This window comes from Zonotrichia albicollis, chromosome 1 (assembly GCF_047830755.1).
Source record: "Zonotrichia albicollis isolate bZonAlb1 chromosome 1, bZonAlb1.hap1, whole genome shotgun sequence".
NCBI classification, from domain to species: Eukaryota; Metazoa; Chordata; class Aves; order Passeriformes; family Passerellidae; genus Zonotrichia; species Zonotrichia albicollis.
In genome coordinates this window covers 118,364,537-118,380,924 of record NC_133819.1, presented here as the reverse complement: position 1 = coordinate 118,380,924, position 16,388 = coordinate 118,364,537, and the positions used below count along the sequence as shown (strand labels likewise).

At 32.5% G+C, this 16,388-nt stretch overlaps 1 protein-coding gene across 10 annotated transcripts in view; it reads left to right on the top strand.

Moving 5' to 3' along the window:
• Positions 1 to 16,388, top strand: part of ASPH (aspartate beta-hydroxylase) — a 113,176-nt gene that overhangs the window by 20,586 nt on the left and 76,202 nt on the right. For 2 of the 10 annotated variants that reach the window (XM_014271884.3, XM_074551491.1), the window contains exon 5: positions 4,225 to 5,610. The exons of the other annotated variants lie outside the window; for them this stretch is intronic. In XM_014271884.3, coding sequence (XP_014127359.2) covers positions 4,225 to 4,466 — 242 coding nt within the window. In that variant the 3' untranslated portion in view covers positions 4,467 to 5,610. Of the gene's footprint in view, positions 1 to 4,224; positions 5,611 to 16,388 lie in introns of those variants that run through there. 10 annotated transcript variants of the gene reach the window in all.

The following is a 16,388-nucleotide window of genomic DNA, read 5'->3' as shown; positions in this document are numbered from 1 at the left end:
CATTATTTTTGAAAAGTTGCTTGGAAATACAATTTATTTTCATTTAAATTTGAGAATAATTTTTGCACTATAAAAGAAACGATGAATTTTTAAGTTTTGTGACACTGAAAAAATTATGAATATAAGAAGATATTTCTTCCAATAGCAGGCATGTTATATTATTAACTGAACTTCCCTGTAAGTTACAGTGCTTGTTTACATTTAAAATTAAATATGAAATAAAAAATGAGCACCGCAATGCAGACAGAAATTATTTCATTGATGCAGAAACTGGAAGACTGTATTCCCTCTTGAGGAATTTGTCTTCCAGAGTTAAGTCATTGTAGTAAAGGAAACTGAATAGTAAGCCTACTTTCTGAATATTGAGTGCAAAGCTCTTTTTATTTGTGAGGATTTTGTTAGGAAGGTTTATTACTTTCTGGGATTTTTTTCTGGGTCAGAATGCCATAACAGCAAGTGGTTTCTCTGGTACAAAAGGAGTTACTGCAGTTTGGTGTTTAATGATAGGAATTCATATGCTTTTTTCCTCCTCTGTTCTTTAGCTATTACAACACTTGTATTGTGTATTGAAGTTGTGATGTGTACAGTGGTTTAATGTTGTCCACTCCCATAACTTTCAGTTTTCCCTACAAATTTCAAGATTGAATTTCTTATTAATAGTAAATATCTTTTAAGTTTAAATTAATTTAGTTAACATTTTGAGAAATGTTTCTACCAGCGTGAGTTTATTTTGTATTTCAAATAATGATTTTAATAATTAACTACTTGACCATATCTAAGTAGAATAATTAAAAATTATTATTTTATTTCTTGTTTGTATAACGTATGATAAGATCTGTTCTTTTTTATTTATTGGAATCAAAGTGGGTTTCACAATTAGATTGCCTTGAGGGATTTGTGTAATTTTCAAAAGGACGTGCAAGAAGTTTGTTCTTCCCCTCTTCCCCTACTCCCCATGTAAGAGAAGTAAAAAGAAACCAAAAAAGCCCAAACCACATGCACCTCCTCCAGTCAGCCAACCCCAAGTTGGTTTGCTTCCCAGTTTTTGTCCACTTCACTCTGATTGTTCTGGGAAAGGTGTTATTCTTAGGGGGAGTGCTACACATCTGACCTTGCTTTACATCAGTACAGTGAAGCAGTGGCTTTAGTGGTATTACCAAAAAAGTGGCATGTATAGGGGTACCAATGTCTGCTGTAATAGTTACTTTGGAGCCAAGGTGTTTCTTGTACTTCTGTCCCTTTTAACAAGCAACAATATCCTGAGAAATTCTCCTTAAATGGTTGCAGTAGTTAGTACAGTTTTGGAGCTGCAGCTACAGAAAACAATCCCTTTATTGTTCTTGTGCATTTAGTTCAGAGTAGTCCAAATATGCAGAAAATGGCAAAACTCCATCCTCATGTGTCAGCAGTCAAATGGTAATAAGCAGTAAAATTCAAGTAAGAAATCTTCTTTTCCTCTGGTTCACCTACAGAAGAAAAATAAGTTTGCAAGCAGTCATGCTGAGATTGCACATTCAAAAAATCTGTAGTGAGATAATAGGTGTTAAAATAATGCTTTTGCACAGTTCAGCTGTTTAGGATAAGATTCATGCTCTTTCCTATTTTTCTCGTGTTCTACTGTAGCACTTTCAAATATTTAAGGTTGGCTTGTGCTCGTTTTCGTAAGAAGAGATGTTTACAAGAGAAGAAAAGCTTTGTCTTGGTAAATGCATGTAGGGAAGTCCTGTGAAGTACTGCTTGTGGTAACTATTTGAATGGACAAATATTTTGACTCCTTCATTCACTTGGATTTAAATTGTCATGTTAAGACTTCTCTTGAGTGAACTCTTTTGAGTCCCTGCTTTAGTAGGGTATGGTTGCTCTGCTTTGGTCACCATTTTCAGATACTTGTTAGGACACTTTTGTGAGCTTATCAGTTTTTCCTTTGAAAAGCAGTTCTTCTTGATAATGGGGGTGAATGAAGATGAAGAACAGAGTATTAATGAGTTGGCAGTTCTTCTGGACTCTTTGTTAGAAAGCAAGATAAACATATGAAATCCTGTGGTTTTTTTCTTTAACTCAGGCTGAAGTGTTGCATGAGGGTTTTTTTTGGTTTTGTTCTTGGGTTTATTTTGTTAAATTCAAAGGCCATTATCTTCATCTTGGATAATTTTTGCAAAGAATTGTAGAGAAAAGATTTAGGGTTTTTTGATTGTGGTTTTGTTTTTTTTTTAACAAAGACTGTAAGACATATTCTTCCAGTTTTGTGGTTCCCTTTGGAGTCCTAGTATTTTCAAAAAATATATGCTGCTGTACTCTGTTTTATAAATGTAATTGCCTAAAAGTTTTATTCTTGACTTTGTGTAATAATAGGGGCATCTGTATGATTCTGTACATGTGTACAAAAATGACTTCTTGAGGCCTTTTGGGAGTAGTGTGTTGTTCTTTTTCTTTTGTTGGATATTTTTTTCCCCATTTTGTTTTTATATGAGGTTCTGACAGACTAGAATGACAGAAGTATTAACTCTGCATTTATAACTTCGATTGTACTTTTAGGATTTTTAGATTCGAATTTCCATTCTTATATTGAGATTTTGTTCTTCAATAAATATCCTTACTTAAGTTTATGTCTTTATATCTTGTATTATCCAGATTTTGAAAACAAATAAGAATAATTGAGTACTGTGCATAAAGTTGTTTATAAAATTTAATTTTTATAGAACTAAGCCATGGAAGAAGTTGGAGAGGGATATTTATAATACCTTGATTGCCTCCTGGATTCAATATGTCATTTTTAAACCTTTGGGCTATCCAGTGAAAAGTTAAAGAGAATGACTGGTCACTCAAGTAGAGGTTCTGGACATCCAGGTGCAAGGATGTGGAATATCATGGACTTGGAAGTTTCTTCAGAATTATCATTGATAATTTCACTATGTGCTGTAAGAAAAATGTGTTGAAATGTGTTAAATGTCTCTGCCATGAACTTCTCTACCTTGAATGTTTCATTAACCTGCATCTAATATTGCTTTGTAATCTGCATGTGCAACACGTTCACTTAATTTATGTTTCAATAATCTGTCTTCACCTTTAGCTCACTTTTCTGCTCGTCTTTTCAAAACAAATGAAAATTTGTTCTGGTTAGAAGTGGGGGAAATTCCTCCCTCTTCAGCTTTAAAGCGTACCAGTAATTGTTTGTTGCTGCCTGGTTATTTTGTTGTGCTTTTCCTAGAATGGAAAATTTGAAATGTTATTTAGTATTACAATTATTAGATAATTGTAAAACAGTGATTTTAATTTTAAAAAGCCAAACAAATGTAGGCAAGACCTCCCCCAAAGCAGGAGGGGGAAAAAGCATTAGCCATGGCTTATTTGCACTTTCCAAATGCCATTTAGATCAGTAATTCTTGTAACATAAAATAATAACTTCTACTATTAGGGTCTTTAGCAGTGATGAACTCACTCTTTGCTGTTCTGGCCTTCTCTACCTCAGCTTTTTACCTTGCTTTAGATTTTCTATATAACAAAACTTACACCCTGTATTGGCTACCTACTCATTTTTATCTGGTGTTCTGTATATCCTCAGGTGTGGAAATAATTCCTGAGGATCAAGTGCATCCTATGGAAATCTATCATAGAAAAAAATGGTTGAGAAACATGTTTAAAAAATGCAAAGCAAACAAGCTGCAAATCCAGCAATTAGAATCCTCACTTCTAAGCAAAATCAAAATTCTGCATGGATAAGAATGTTATCCTTAACAGTGTGTCTGTGATGAGTTTGTTTTTATACTCTTTGCTTTTAAATGTTATTCTCAGCCATCAGTTGCAAGCTCTCAAAATTGAACATAATGGTTTTACAAATGAAGAAAACAAATTGAGTGATTTTAAAGTAGTAAAAGATTACTGATAAAAAACTGTCTAAACTGGGGTAGAAAACCTAAATATAAATGGGTTTAGTTTTAGGACTAGGAAGAAAGGAAAGCAAAGCTACTGCTTTTTTTTCTCCTTTTTTTTTTAGTAAGATTCTGGCATAATATTTTGCATGTTTATTGCCCAAATTATAGTCTGTATTGGAAAGATTCAACTTTCTTAACATCTTCTATTTCCTAGTTAGCATTCCTGTAAAGACTTCTGTCTATGACAAGAGATGTCTTTCACAGATCCTCCTTTTGCAGTTTCCTCTTTCCACCTAACTGCTGTCTCTTTTTTCCCCTTCCCTCTCTCTCTCTTTCCTCTATTCTTGTATAGGCCTGACCAAAGATGGCAGTAATGAAAATATTGATTCCCTTGAGGAAGTCCTTAATATTTTAGCAGAGGAAAGCTCTGATTGGTTTTATGGCTTTCTCTCATTTCTCTATGATGTATTGACTCCTTTTGAAATACTAGAAGAAGAAGAGAGCGAAGCTGCAGATGATGTTGATGGTACGTCACAGAATGAAGGGGTTCAGGGAAAAAAGACTTGTGTTATTTTGGATTTACAGAACCAATGACTGAAAGACTAATTTGATTGGCTTTCGAAAATGTCCATGAAATCATCAACCTTAATATAGCAAGAATTTATGGCATTGAGGGGAACCTCCCAAATGGACACTCTAAAGATTGAACTAAAGTTAGCCATGCAATGCTGTTTCAGTAGTTGAAAGCCTTTCAATAATTTTTCCATTTTTTTGTGGCAGGATGGCAAGCATTATGCAAGTGTGTAAATATATGTAGAATAAAACGTGTATCTGTGGTTGTGTAGTTGGTTTCTGTATGTGCTTCAATTTGTGCATTTTGTGCACAAAACTTACAAAGCTTAAGTGTAATAATCTCTACTGTTAACACTATAACATTTGTCTTTCTAGCAAACATTAACTGAAGCATTTTGTAATAGCCTTGATTATAAAGTATTCTAGCATGACTGCATTTTGTAAATACATATTTTTATGTTAATCCTTAATATAGTCATGACAATGATAATTCTCTTGTGAAATATAATTTTAATAAATAACTTATTTTGTGATCCACTGGTTTCTCAGATAGGTTCTTTTTACTTTTTCAAAGAAAGGCACTAATTTATAAGTGCTTGAAAATTCTACAGGAACATTTGTTTCTAAGTTAGCTAACATCATGTATTCAGATGAATACTGTCATATGGTTTATTCCCACTGATTTGGTTGTCATATGGTTTATTCCCACTGATTTATCTGTTTTCAAACTAAATCTTCAGTCATTTCTTTAATATGACAATCAAATCACAAGGGCTGTTCCAAATTTCTTTTAGTTTTTAAGGTGGGCCTTCTGTGGAAGTGGGAAGTTATAATTATGTATTTCTAATGTAATACTGAATATATTAAAGACTAATTGGAAATTAGAATTTTATGTCTTCTATTCCTTGAGAAATTTAAGTATTTAATGTAGTTTTGCAAATTTGAATCTTGTGAAACTGTTTTATGGCAGTTGTTCCAGACATACTTTCCATGTATGTGAATTTTGTCTGCTGTCATGAAGTTACTGGTATAGAAAGGGCAGTTTATAATTGTGTCCTGCAGTTTGTATCAGGTATCAAAAGCTGAAACTAAGCTGTCCTTTTAAAACATGAATTATGTACTCAAAAAAATTACTATTAAAATTGTATCAAATTGGTTTTTGTAATGCCTGCTTTGCTGAAGTTTATGTTGGTTTCCTATATGAACATGATACCCAAGTTTAAACACAAGTAGTTGCAGGCTGAAATTTTAACTTCTTTTAAAAATAAATAAAATTTCACTTACTTTAGCATGCCATTTTTAAAGCAATTTAACGTGCCTGTTTGAAAAAACTTTCTCTAGATCATCCAATTCAAGGTACTATATAATCTTTTAAAAGTAATAAAAATGTACTAGTGTTAGGCAAGTGAAGTGTTGTGATGGGCTGATACTGATACTCAAGGTTTATAAATTAAGTAGAGCCATAAGAGCCTTGGTCACATTTTCTTCCAAATATTTGGGTATTAGGATATAAAAAAGCTAACAACATAAAAATTTAATGGGTTTTAAAACAAGATATATGAAGTGTAAGGCAAAGAAAATAAATAAACAAACCCCTAAACATTATAAAAATAAATGCTAGTAGATCTGGAGTATTACTCAGCAATTGTTAGCAAGTGCAAGAAACTTGCAGTGTCTGAGATGTAGGAAATAAGTAAGCTTGGGTTGTTTTTTTTGTTTGAGAATTTTATTTATCTTAATTTACAAGAAGATTTCTTCTTAATTAGAAGAAGATTTGAATTAGAAATAAGAGTTTCATCACTGTTTTGGGATAATATTGCCTCTCAATGTGGATTACAAAATTGTCATATAACATTGAATTCTATTGAAGATACTTCAGTAATGGAAATAAATAGCCAAAAAGAGAAGGGAAACATCTGCTGTAAGAATTCCATATAATGAAGTTTATACAAAATTTTTAAAAACTGAATTGATAAACTGGAAATATTTCAGGTGAAATTGAGGTGGATTGCTTGAACCACTAGAAGGCTAGAGGCACTGAGGTGATCAGTAAACAGTGAATTAGTTTAATGTGGGTGCAGATATGAAAGGTGCACGAGCAGTTCTGATTTGATATCATGCAGCTTCCTTGTTGGTTTTATTAAGTGTGTAGGCATCTGCTCAAAAACGATTAAGTGGGAATGAAGAATTTGTCAGGGGAGAAGGGGTGAGGGGTGGATGCAAAGACCTAGTGTAAGTAAATATCTTTGTAGGATACTTCCTTCTGGAAAATAGTCTTCTCAGAAGTGTTCAGTCTTGCCTGGGGTTGTTCCTGTTGAGTTGACAATTGAACCCTCACCTGTGGTTGTCTCTGGACGTTTGGAATAGAGGAGTTTGGCTTTCATGTATTCTCTTAATGGTTGTGATTACAAGCAGAACTTGGCTAGTAAGGACAGTAATAACATGTAGTTGAATATTCAGTTATATCAGCATGGCAGGCTTTTTGGTTTGTTAGTTCATTTGTTTTATAAAAGGCATTTAAAAGCAAAAAACATTAAGCTGAGTATGATGTGCAAATAAGCAAAGAAAACTGAACAGTATCCCAATTTGCTTGTGAGTCCGCCCAAATAGTTTGAAATTAGTTGAGGAACTTGAAAACTAAATTTTTAGTTTGATTGTTCATGACTCTAAAAATACAGTCATTGAATTTTTTAAAGTATTTTTAAAGTGTGGGTTGAAAGCTGTGGCATTTTGACTTCTATTATCTTAGAATAATTGTTTTAGAAAGCAAGGCTGCTGCTTTCTCCTGAAGTTTCTGGTTTGAGAATTTAAAACAGGAGAAAATTAGTAGCAAACAATGGTTTTTTGGAATGTGTGTTTTTTCCAGTGTGTGGAAAATATATTGTTTAAGTGATCAGAACTTGCTGGGTTTTATACCTGGCAAGGAATGAAGCTTTATGGATTTTATATTAAATTGGACATGTGAGTTTTATTAGAATACCCTCATATACCTTACAGTTAATTTATATTTAGTTTTTGGAATGCTAGAAATAAATATCTGTGATTAAAATTGTAGTCTTCCAGTTTGTCCAGCTTTTAGAAATCTGTGGGCTGTTTTACTTTGTCATTTGTTGGTAAGTGTTTGATATTTTAATTGCTAGTCTTCAAACAAAATACTGCATTAACCTTCATAGCAAAGCTTTTTCTTGCTTTCTTGTGATACTAATCAAACTAAATTTATCGGGGTAAAAACTCTTAATACCCATACATCTGAAATGGCCAAAAACTTTTGGAAGCTTTGAACCCCAGATTTCTGTGACCACCTTCAGCAGTATTTAATTTGAAGGTAAAAGAGTGTTATATGGCAGAGAGAAATCACAATGCTCATAATGTATAGAATAACTTTGAATTGAAGGGAATAGAGGTTGCGGAGATTGTTTGCATATCTGTTAAAATTTTTATTGCAAAGATTTTTACCCCCCCCCCTTTAAAAAATTTCATTATTAGTTAGCCTCAATTGACTGACTATAGAAGAAATCAAATTTTCATGACTGTTATTGGTACAGGTTGCATTTAGATGGAAGCATAGAAGAAGAATATATTGAAGCATGTGAAAGATTTTCATTTCATTGTCAGATGGGAGAGGTGAAACCCACCTGTATTGTAAATGTAATTTGGAAGCTGGGGAAAGCTGCTGTGTACAGATCAGTCATTTTGGAGAGATGTACTACTGAATTCCCTGTTTGGTTTCCATCAGATAAGCAGCTATCACAATGATGTCCCACTGGCATGAAATAAATTAGGTATTTATCATGTTCAGTTAGAATGTTCTCAAGATGAGGCTAATAAAGGTAAGATTTGCTTGTTGGTTTCTTAAATCTGCTCACTCAGGATGCAGCATAAACATCTGTGACTTCAGGGAAGAAAAATGCTTTCTGCCACGTGTATCTGATCTGGATTTTTCTTCTGACATTAGACAGTTAGATAAGCAAGAGATATTAAAGCAACGTGTGGAGAATATGCTGAAGTTTGGTGTTTGGTTGTTTGAGGGGTTTTTATGCTAGTTGTATGAATTAAAATCTGCACTTGGAGAGATACAGGCTTTGGTAAGAAAAGTACTCTGAGCTCAGTTAAAGGTAAGTGGGTGTTAGCTTTCTGTCAGTAAACTAATTTTGTTTAGCAGATGACTTTGTATGTCTAGTATAGCATATTATAATCGCAAAATCGCAGTAATAATTTTGTGCAGGGGGTTATACAAACAATCATAATTTTTTCTGACGTGCAGTTCTTCTGGAAAAGGAAAATAAAAAGGAGAGAAAAAAATGTTAATAATGATTTTGGCTTACAGATTTTTATTTCCTCTTTTGGCATGCAATTTCAGCATATTTTTTTAGATTTTTGTGTGGCTAAGGAGGTTCTTGATGGAACATCATAAATTAGGGCAAGAGTTGGAACACCAGCCCTAGTGTTTTAAAACTTGACACTTTATATTCTGTTATCCAGGCTTTGCATAAATTACGGAAGGGTAGCAAAGGCTGTCTGTCAGCTGCTATGAGCTAACCTAGCCCATTTGCTTTCTGCAATAAATGCAAAGTAGCCTCTCCCTTTTTCACATCTAAGTGGATAAACCACCTTAATTAGCTTCCATTTGTTTCCTGGTGCTGCAGGTTAAAAATGTTTATGGAGGTAGAGGTTGTGGAGAAATTGACTTAGAGGAAATTTTTCACATGGCAAAGCCTTTTGTCTAGCAAGGCTATTAAAGTTTTCAGGATTATTAAGTGAATGAAATAGTATTTGCACATGCCAGGTTGCTAAATACATTGTTAAATATGAGAATGCTATTTGTCAACTCTGGGAAGCTGCTGAAAAACAGAGAGCTTTTTGCCTATTTTTTTTCAATGCTTATCTTTCTAAATAAAAATAGTATTTATGTATTTTTCTTCTGATGCTCAACTTCTAAATCTCTATTCTCACTTGGGGGTTGTTTGTGGATAATGTTCTTCAGCATTTTTATGGGGAAAAATAGAGGAAATTACTGGACTGTTGCAGAATAGTAATGCTTTGTGATATTCCTGAGCTTCAAAAGGTCCATTAAGATAGTAAGCTGACCACCTTTAAGCACTGAATGAAAATGACCACTCTGAGAGGAGTATTCAATTTATAGAATGACTGTTTGAAAGAGTTATTTAAAAATATTGTAAACCTATGTTAACTTTGAACACAACTTTTTAATTAACTAACTCAAATAATGGCCATTTCTGAACTTCTCTTATACCCACATTTGATGTTACAAATTGTATATTTACTTCTTGCATTGCCAGCATTGGACATTTATAATGTGGGATTGAATGGATTAAAAAGAAGGAACTTTAAAACTAGTTCAAAACCATTATGAAGCCACTTGAATTGGACTTTAGAATAAGAGTCCACAAGTTCAACTACATGATTTATAGAATTCTGGACATTTGTTTGTGTGTTCCCATGCTGTAAGAGCCTAAGTCTTGGATGAATTCCCTTAGGTGCCAGATTTTGTCGCATGCCCTGGACATTGCTATCTTTTGCACCCATCTTGCTTCAGCATAATTGGGGCTGACAAGTAAAACTTCCATGTGCTCTAGGGATTTCCCTTTTAGGGATCATGATCAGGTGGGAATCAAGATGTAGCAGGATTTTGGTCTTGTGATTATTGCATAATACTAATGCTTTAAAATATATTATTTTACATACTTCTCTTGTGAACAGATCTATTAATATGTTAAAGTTTACATTATTATATAGTTATGTCATGAATTGATAATTTGCTGAGAACTTTAGTGCTATTCATTGCTTAAAAGCAGATTGAAACAAAATTATTACTTGTGTGAATGTTCAACAAGTGAAATAACAGGAATCACTAACAAGCTATTTTGTAATCTTTCAACATAGTCAATATATGTTAATTTTAAAATAATTTGAAATATCTGTATGATAATTGTTGTATATATTGATACTTGCAAAATTTCACTGTTTTCTTTGTCAACATATGCTTTTAAGAGTATCTTAAAATATCCAGTAATGTTTAATTTTAATATGAAAAGTGGGCAGGGAGTGTAAATTTAAATATGGTTTTGTTCAACTTTTCTGGGTACCTTTTATTGTTCATATTTATACTGATGATGTGAGAGTTGGAGTCTATTTTTCCTTTTATAGGAAAAAAAAGTTAACTTATTCTTCCATACACTACTTAGAAATAGTAAGACCGAATAATGATTTTAGTCAAGTTAGAGCTCTGGACTTCAGCAATGGTGGTAATCTATGAGGGAGCAGCTCAAAAAGACTTATCCCAGGTGTGAATTTGTAAGGAAATTAATCTTAAGCCTGTATTTTCACTGATTAACCTTTTTTAAAACAATTTTGGCTATAATATCAACACCTGATATTTTGAAAACATATAGTATAGAAGTTAGATGCAAGGTGATTAAAGTGACTTTACATTTAAATTCTTTAATTTTATGATTTCATTTTTTTAGTATAGACTGTTTTAGTATATTGTTTGTTTTTTTCAGATTAAGTGTTTATATATGCCACAGTTTAGGTAGGTACTGTTTTCTGGAAATCTAAGCTCATGGTGCAGACATTCAGTGTAGGTGTTCTGTATGTCTGAATGAGAAGCCTAGTGTTAAGACATGGGAATATCTCTTCTCATTTAATAAGATTATGTATGAGTTTAAAAATACATAGTTACTGTATCTTTTCAGCTTTTCTTTACTTTCTAGTTGGCTTTTAGCTAGCAACTTACATGATTTTTGTGGTTAAAATTGCTGTGTTTGTGAGATTTAAGTTTTAATCCACAGCATCATGATAGTGATAATCCAGTCTCTTTTAATGGTATTAAAAAGATGAAGCTAAATGTTATTTGTATTTTTGGAAAGGTTTCTGCCTTTATGCCTCTTGTGGTACTAGCTATAAATTATAGTACAATCAAAAGGCTGACTGCTCTCAGTTTGTTAGCTACAATGGTAAAAGACTAACAGTCTAAAGGAGTCTGAAGTAATGCAGTTAAGTATTTTAACTAATGAACTGGTAACTGCTTTTTAGTCCTGAATAATACCTTTGCCAAAACATTTATTTTCCTTTGGATAAAGAAACATACATTGTAATTTATTGTAAGAAAACAGTTAGTTTATATACTCTGCAATACCTGTGTACTTGAAGGCCTTTTGAGTTAACATGTTTATAAAATATTTATAAAATTTTATAGAAACATAAATTAGTGCATTTAAGAGGGAACTGGCAAATACTTTGCAAAGAAATCATAGGGGGGTGTTGGTTATAATTATGTGTCAGTACTTGTCTGGAGAACTGAGCAATCTCCAAGTCAAGATGCTTCACAAGTAGCATCTGGTAATGTGGTACTTTTCTTTGCTTAGTCTTTCACATCATACTTGTGATAGTCCTGCAACTGAAGTTGTTTTATTTTTAATGAGTTAATATTTTGTATTTTTCCATAACATTGTGGTGTGCTATCTAAAGTGAACTTTTTACATAAGATGGCAGGTTGGAAAATTTAATGTCAGGTTTATTAAATACCACAAATATGCTCATAACCTATTTCCATTTTGCAACTAATTAGGTGAGGAGCCAGGAGGGGTAGCCAAGAAAAAAACTAAACTCAAAGGTATTTTTAATGTTCTTTTTCATGCGGAACTTTATGCAGATAAGGATGTATGAAATGCATGTGCATTACAAATACCAACTGTGGGTTATAATGTTTACTAATACTAGCTATGTTGGCTAAATATTTTCTAATGGAGCAGCAAATATTGTTCTTGCAATTTCTCAGTATTTACTTTTACTGCTGATTGAAATTCAGTGGCAATGTGAGCGCTTTCCTAACTAGAAATGATATTTTGTGGATTTTTCTTACAACAAATGTCTTGTTTGGATTGTAAGTAGTTTATGATAACCTGATATTCTGCATGTTTTTAAGTAATGTGTTGCTACATATGAAATGTTCTTTGTTATGTTCCATGAATTCATGATACCATTACTATATTGTAATTGGCCTTGAGTGCCTTAATTCTTCTAAGGCTGTACTTTAATAGTTTAATCTATTTTTTTTCCTGTGAGAATTGGAATTTAGGCAAAGTCCAACAACTTCCCCTTTAATATTATTTGCAGGATTGATTGCAACATTTTCTGAAAGCTTAGTGTGGGATAGCTTGCAACCAATTTATGCCATATATTTATTTATAATTACATTGCTGTATGAACTGGTCATAGTGTTGAAGACAAAAAAAGCTAATTAGCAACAGCAAACACCAAGGTACCAGGTGTACTTCAGGTGTGTAGCTTTTTATATCTGTTCAGTTGCAGCATGAGGCTGTGGAAACAGTCTCTATGTTACATTAACCACATATAGACTGCAAGGTGTTTTTTTCCTAGCAGTATATGAAAAATGCATGCTATTCACCATACAAACCTTCACGAGGAAAAAAGTGTATTTGCTAAGGAAAGTTTGCTGCTCATTCCAGTGTGGCTTTTCTTAGCATCTTGCATCAAGTTGAAATTTTTAGCATTTGTTCCATATTGTGCTTGGTATAACTTGGTTGCAAACTGCGTGTTTCAGAGACTGTAATAACTGTCGCTTAGCAATTCTTTCCTGAGTTTTGGATTATTTTTCAATGTTTGATATGAGAATAAATAAATGGCATATTTCAAATGTTTTATGTCAAAAACCATTTGGAAGGAAATATGATGTCATTCACTTTAGACCAAACTATGTAATTGAATTGTTCACTCCACAGAAACATTACACAACATTACACAGCTAGAGGCAGACTTGTGAGAAAGTCTGAATAAAAATAGAGGTGTTTATATGTAAAAGTCATTATTACTTCCTTAATAATATGGGAGTATTAGTTTCAAAATTAAATACAAATATTGCATACAGATTTAATGAAAAATCTCTGATTTTTATTGAATTAAAATTCCTTATTCTAGAGAATTCTACTGATATTGACAAATATTTTCAAAACTATGGCAAAATGGAAGTAAATATTGAACATTAAACATATTGAACATAAATTTCAAGGCTTCTGTTCTGATTGTTCTTATAACATATTCTCTGTATACCCTGTCACAGCCAAATGTGAATTGAAGTAAAGAAGCATAAGTGACACAACTTCAAAAGTAAAATAAAGAAAAAAATGTTGATGATAACTGAAAAACAAAGTTGTAAGAACCAACCAATTTACAATTATTGCTTTGATTTATTTCACTGAGTTTAGCCTAACCCAGCTAACTTTTTTGGACTTGATTTAATTCATCAGGACATTGCTGTTTCTTATTACTTGTACTTCTCAATATGTACTTCAGTTACCTTTTTCAAGTCTTTGCTTAATATGAGGTAGCAATATCAGTAAACCATTGTATTATAAATTTGTGTGATAATGTTTATAACTGTTACACTGTTGTCAAAGGTTCAAAATTTATTCTGATTTTCACGCTCACAGGCAAAAGTGGTTTTAGCATTCTGCAGAAGTTAGCAGTAAGATAATAGGGGCATGGTTTTCTCTAGATTAACACTTCATTTGGATGCAGCTACAGTATAAGTCAAGCTTATTTCCTGGCTGCATGGTGTGAGATGTTCCTAAAGGTTTAAAACTAATTTGTTTAAATTGCTTAAAGCTTAGGAGTTAACTGTGCAAGTTTAAATCTAACAAACATTAAATAATAATTTGATCAAAGCTTTTACATGGCTGTTCATAAGATGTTTTTTGACTTAAGAATGGTTCTCTTATTGAACATTTCCTCTTTTTTAAATGAAAAACTAAAAAGTAAAAGAAGCTATTAAAGAATCACTCAAGAAGTTAAGGGAGAAGCAGGAATCCAAAAAGGAGGAAAATGAAGAAGAAAAAAAGAAAACCAGAAAAGGAAAAGATGCCACTGATCGAAAGGAAAAGAAAGCTGTTGATATGAATAAATTAAAGAAAGATTCTGACAAGGCTAAAAGAGACAGAGGAAAGGAAAAAGGCCTAGACAAAAGTATGAAATCCAAGGAGACTACAAAAAGATCAGCCAGTGAAAAGGATGGCACCGTTCAGGTGGGGAAAAGACAAAGGAACAAAAAAGATAGTTAAAAGCCAATCCAAGGAAGACAAGAAAGAAAAGAAAGAAACAAGAGTTCCTGTTCTGCTAATGAGGAACAGACCTCAAGAATGTAAAATTCAGCATATTTATATGAATGTAGTAAAAATAGCAATAAGAAAATAATGTTTTCTGGAAATAAGTGTGAACAAACGCTATATATAATATTTTTTTAAAAACTGTTCAGTGTGTACTGATATTATAAACACAAAGCAGAAACATCTGCTGTGAAACTCAAGTATGTACATATGTTAATGTGCCCGGCTACCAATGTGTATTGAAAACATTCAAATGTCAGATTGATGCCAGTTACTTCAAGTCTACTCTAAATATGGGTTTGGGGTCTTGTGATTGTTTTTTTTTCTTTCCTTGTTTACTTGTATTTGCTTGATGTGGAGATAAAAGTCGAATGTTCTATATGAAATGCAAGTTTAAAAGCATTATTAACAGGCTTATCTGGACACATGTAGTGGAAACTCATAAGATATTTCTATTTCACAGAAACAACCAAGTGGTGCATTAATGGACTGTAGTGTCCATTATTAACCCAATAAATGTAACTTATTCTCTACAAAATTCTTTCCCTGAGGAAACTGGGGTTTTTTCTGAAAAAACTATTTTGTATGCAAATAGTCAAACCAACTTCAGAGTTGCACTTTATTGTGAGACCTTAGGGTATACTCAATCAAAATGTTCCTGCATTTTGTCTTTTGATCTCATGACAATGTTTCTGGTTTTCTTCCATTCCCTATTTACTTAATTATTTTATTTCTCTATATTTGTGTTGGAAATCTTGATTCATTATCACATTTTTATTTTACTGTGTCATGATTTTTTCCAAGTTTGACAGTCTTTTGGTAAGGAATACTGATGAAAATTAGGCCCTCTATTTCATCATTGATAAGTATTGTTGTATTCCAATTACATGTAAGATGTGATATGCTAGTACTACTCTATTCTGGTTGAACTTGTTTAGAGAACAGCTTGGATATTTTGCAACTATTATCTTCTTCAACACTTTCAAGTGCATGATGCTTCTATAAGCAAAATCTTGTGTTAGTTTGTTCTTACAGCTTCTGTATTTTCAGCATCAATGAAGGATTTATTCAGCAGTCTCATTAGAGCAAATAAAGTTGCAAAAACATTTTTGCAGAGATAATAGAGAGATTTCAGAATATTTTGAATCTATGGTTGCTGTCAAGTTTTTCTAGAAATTAATATTTTCCAAATAAATTTGAAAGCAAGTATATTGTATGGAACTGCACAATATAATTACACAGGGTTTAGAGCAACATTTGTGATGGAAGTTTAAGATTCTTTCTTGATGTACTGCAGTGTTAGTTTCAGGAAAACAAAACAAAGGAGTGAAATTGAGAATGAGTATATATATATATGCATGTGGATGGTAATTTAAGATTGAAGTCCTGAAGGTTAATTCTCTTTTTGGTTTTGCTAAAATTTTGTGTTTAACAGTTGGCAATACACTTAGCTCAGCCATTCCATACATATCTCATATCTCTGCATCATGCTTTGATCCCTAGAGTTATAAGATGCGATAATAAGGTTAAAGATGATTTTATTTTATTTTTTTTAGAGAAAATGAAACGTTCAAACAGTTGTGAAAAGTAGTTCAAATTAAAGCTGTAGGAAACAGTACAGTATCTTAAGATTCTGGCTGTGATATTTAACAGAGGTGATGTACTCTGAGGTATATTGTAAATATTTATAAATTCATGAGGAGGGAGGGAAGAGATGTGCATTGTGAACATTACAATTCCTAGCAAAAAATATGAGAGAATGAAGATCTAATAAATGCACCTTCATAATGAACATTCT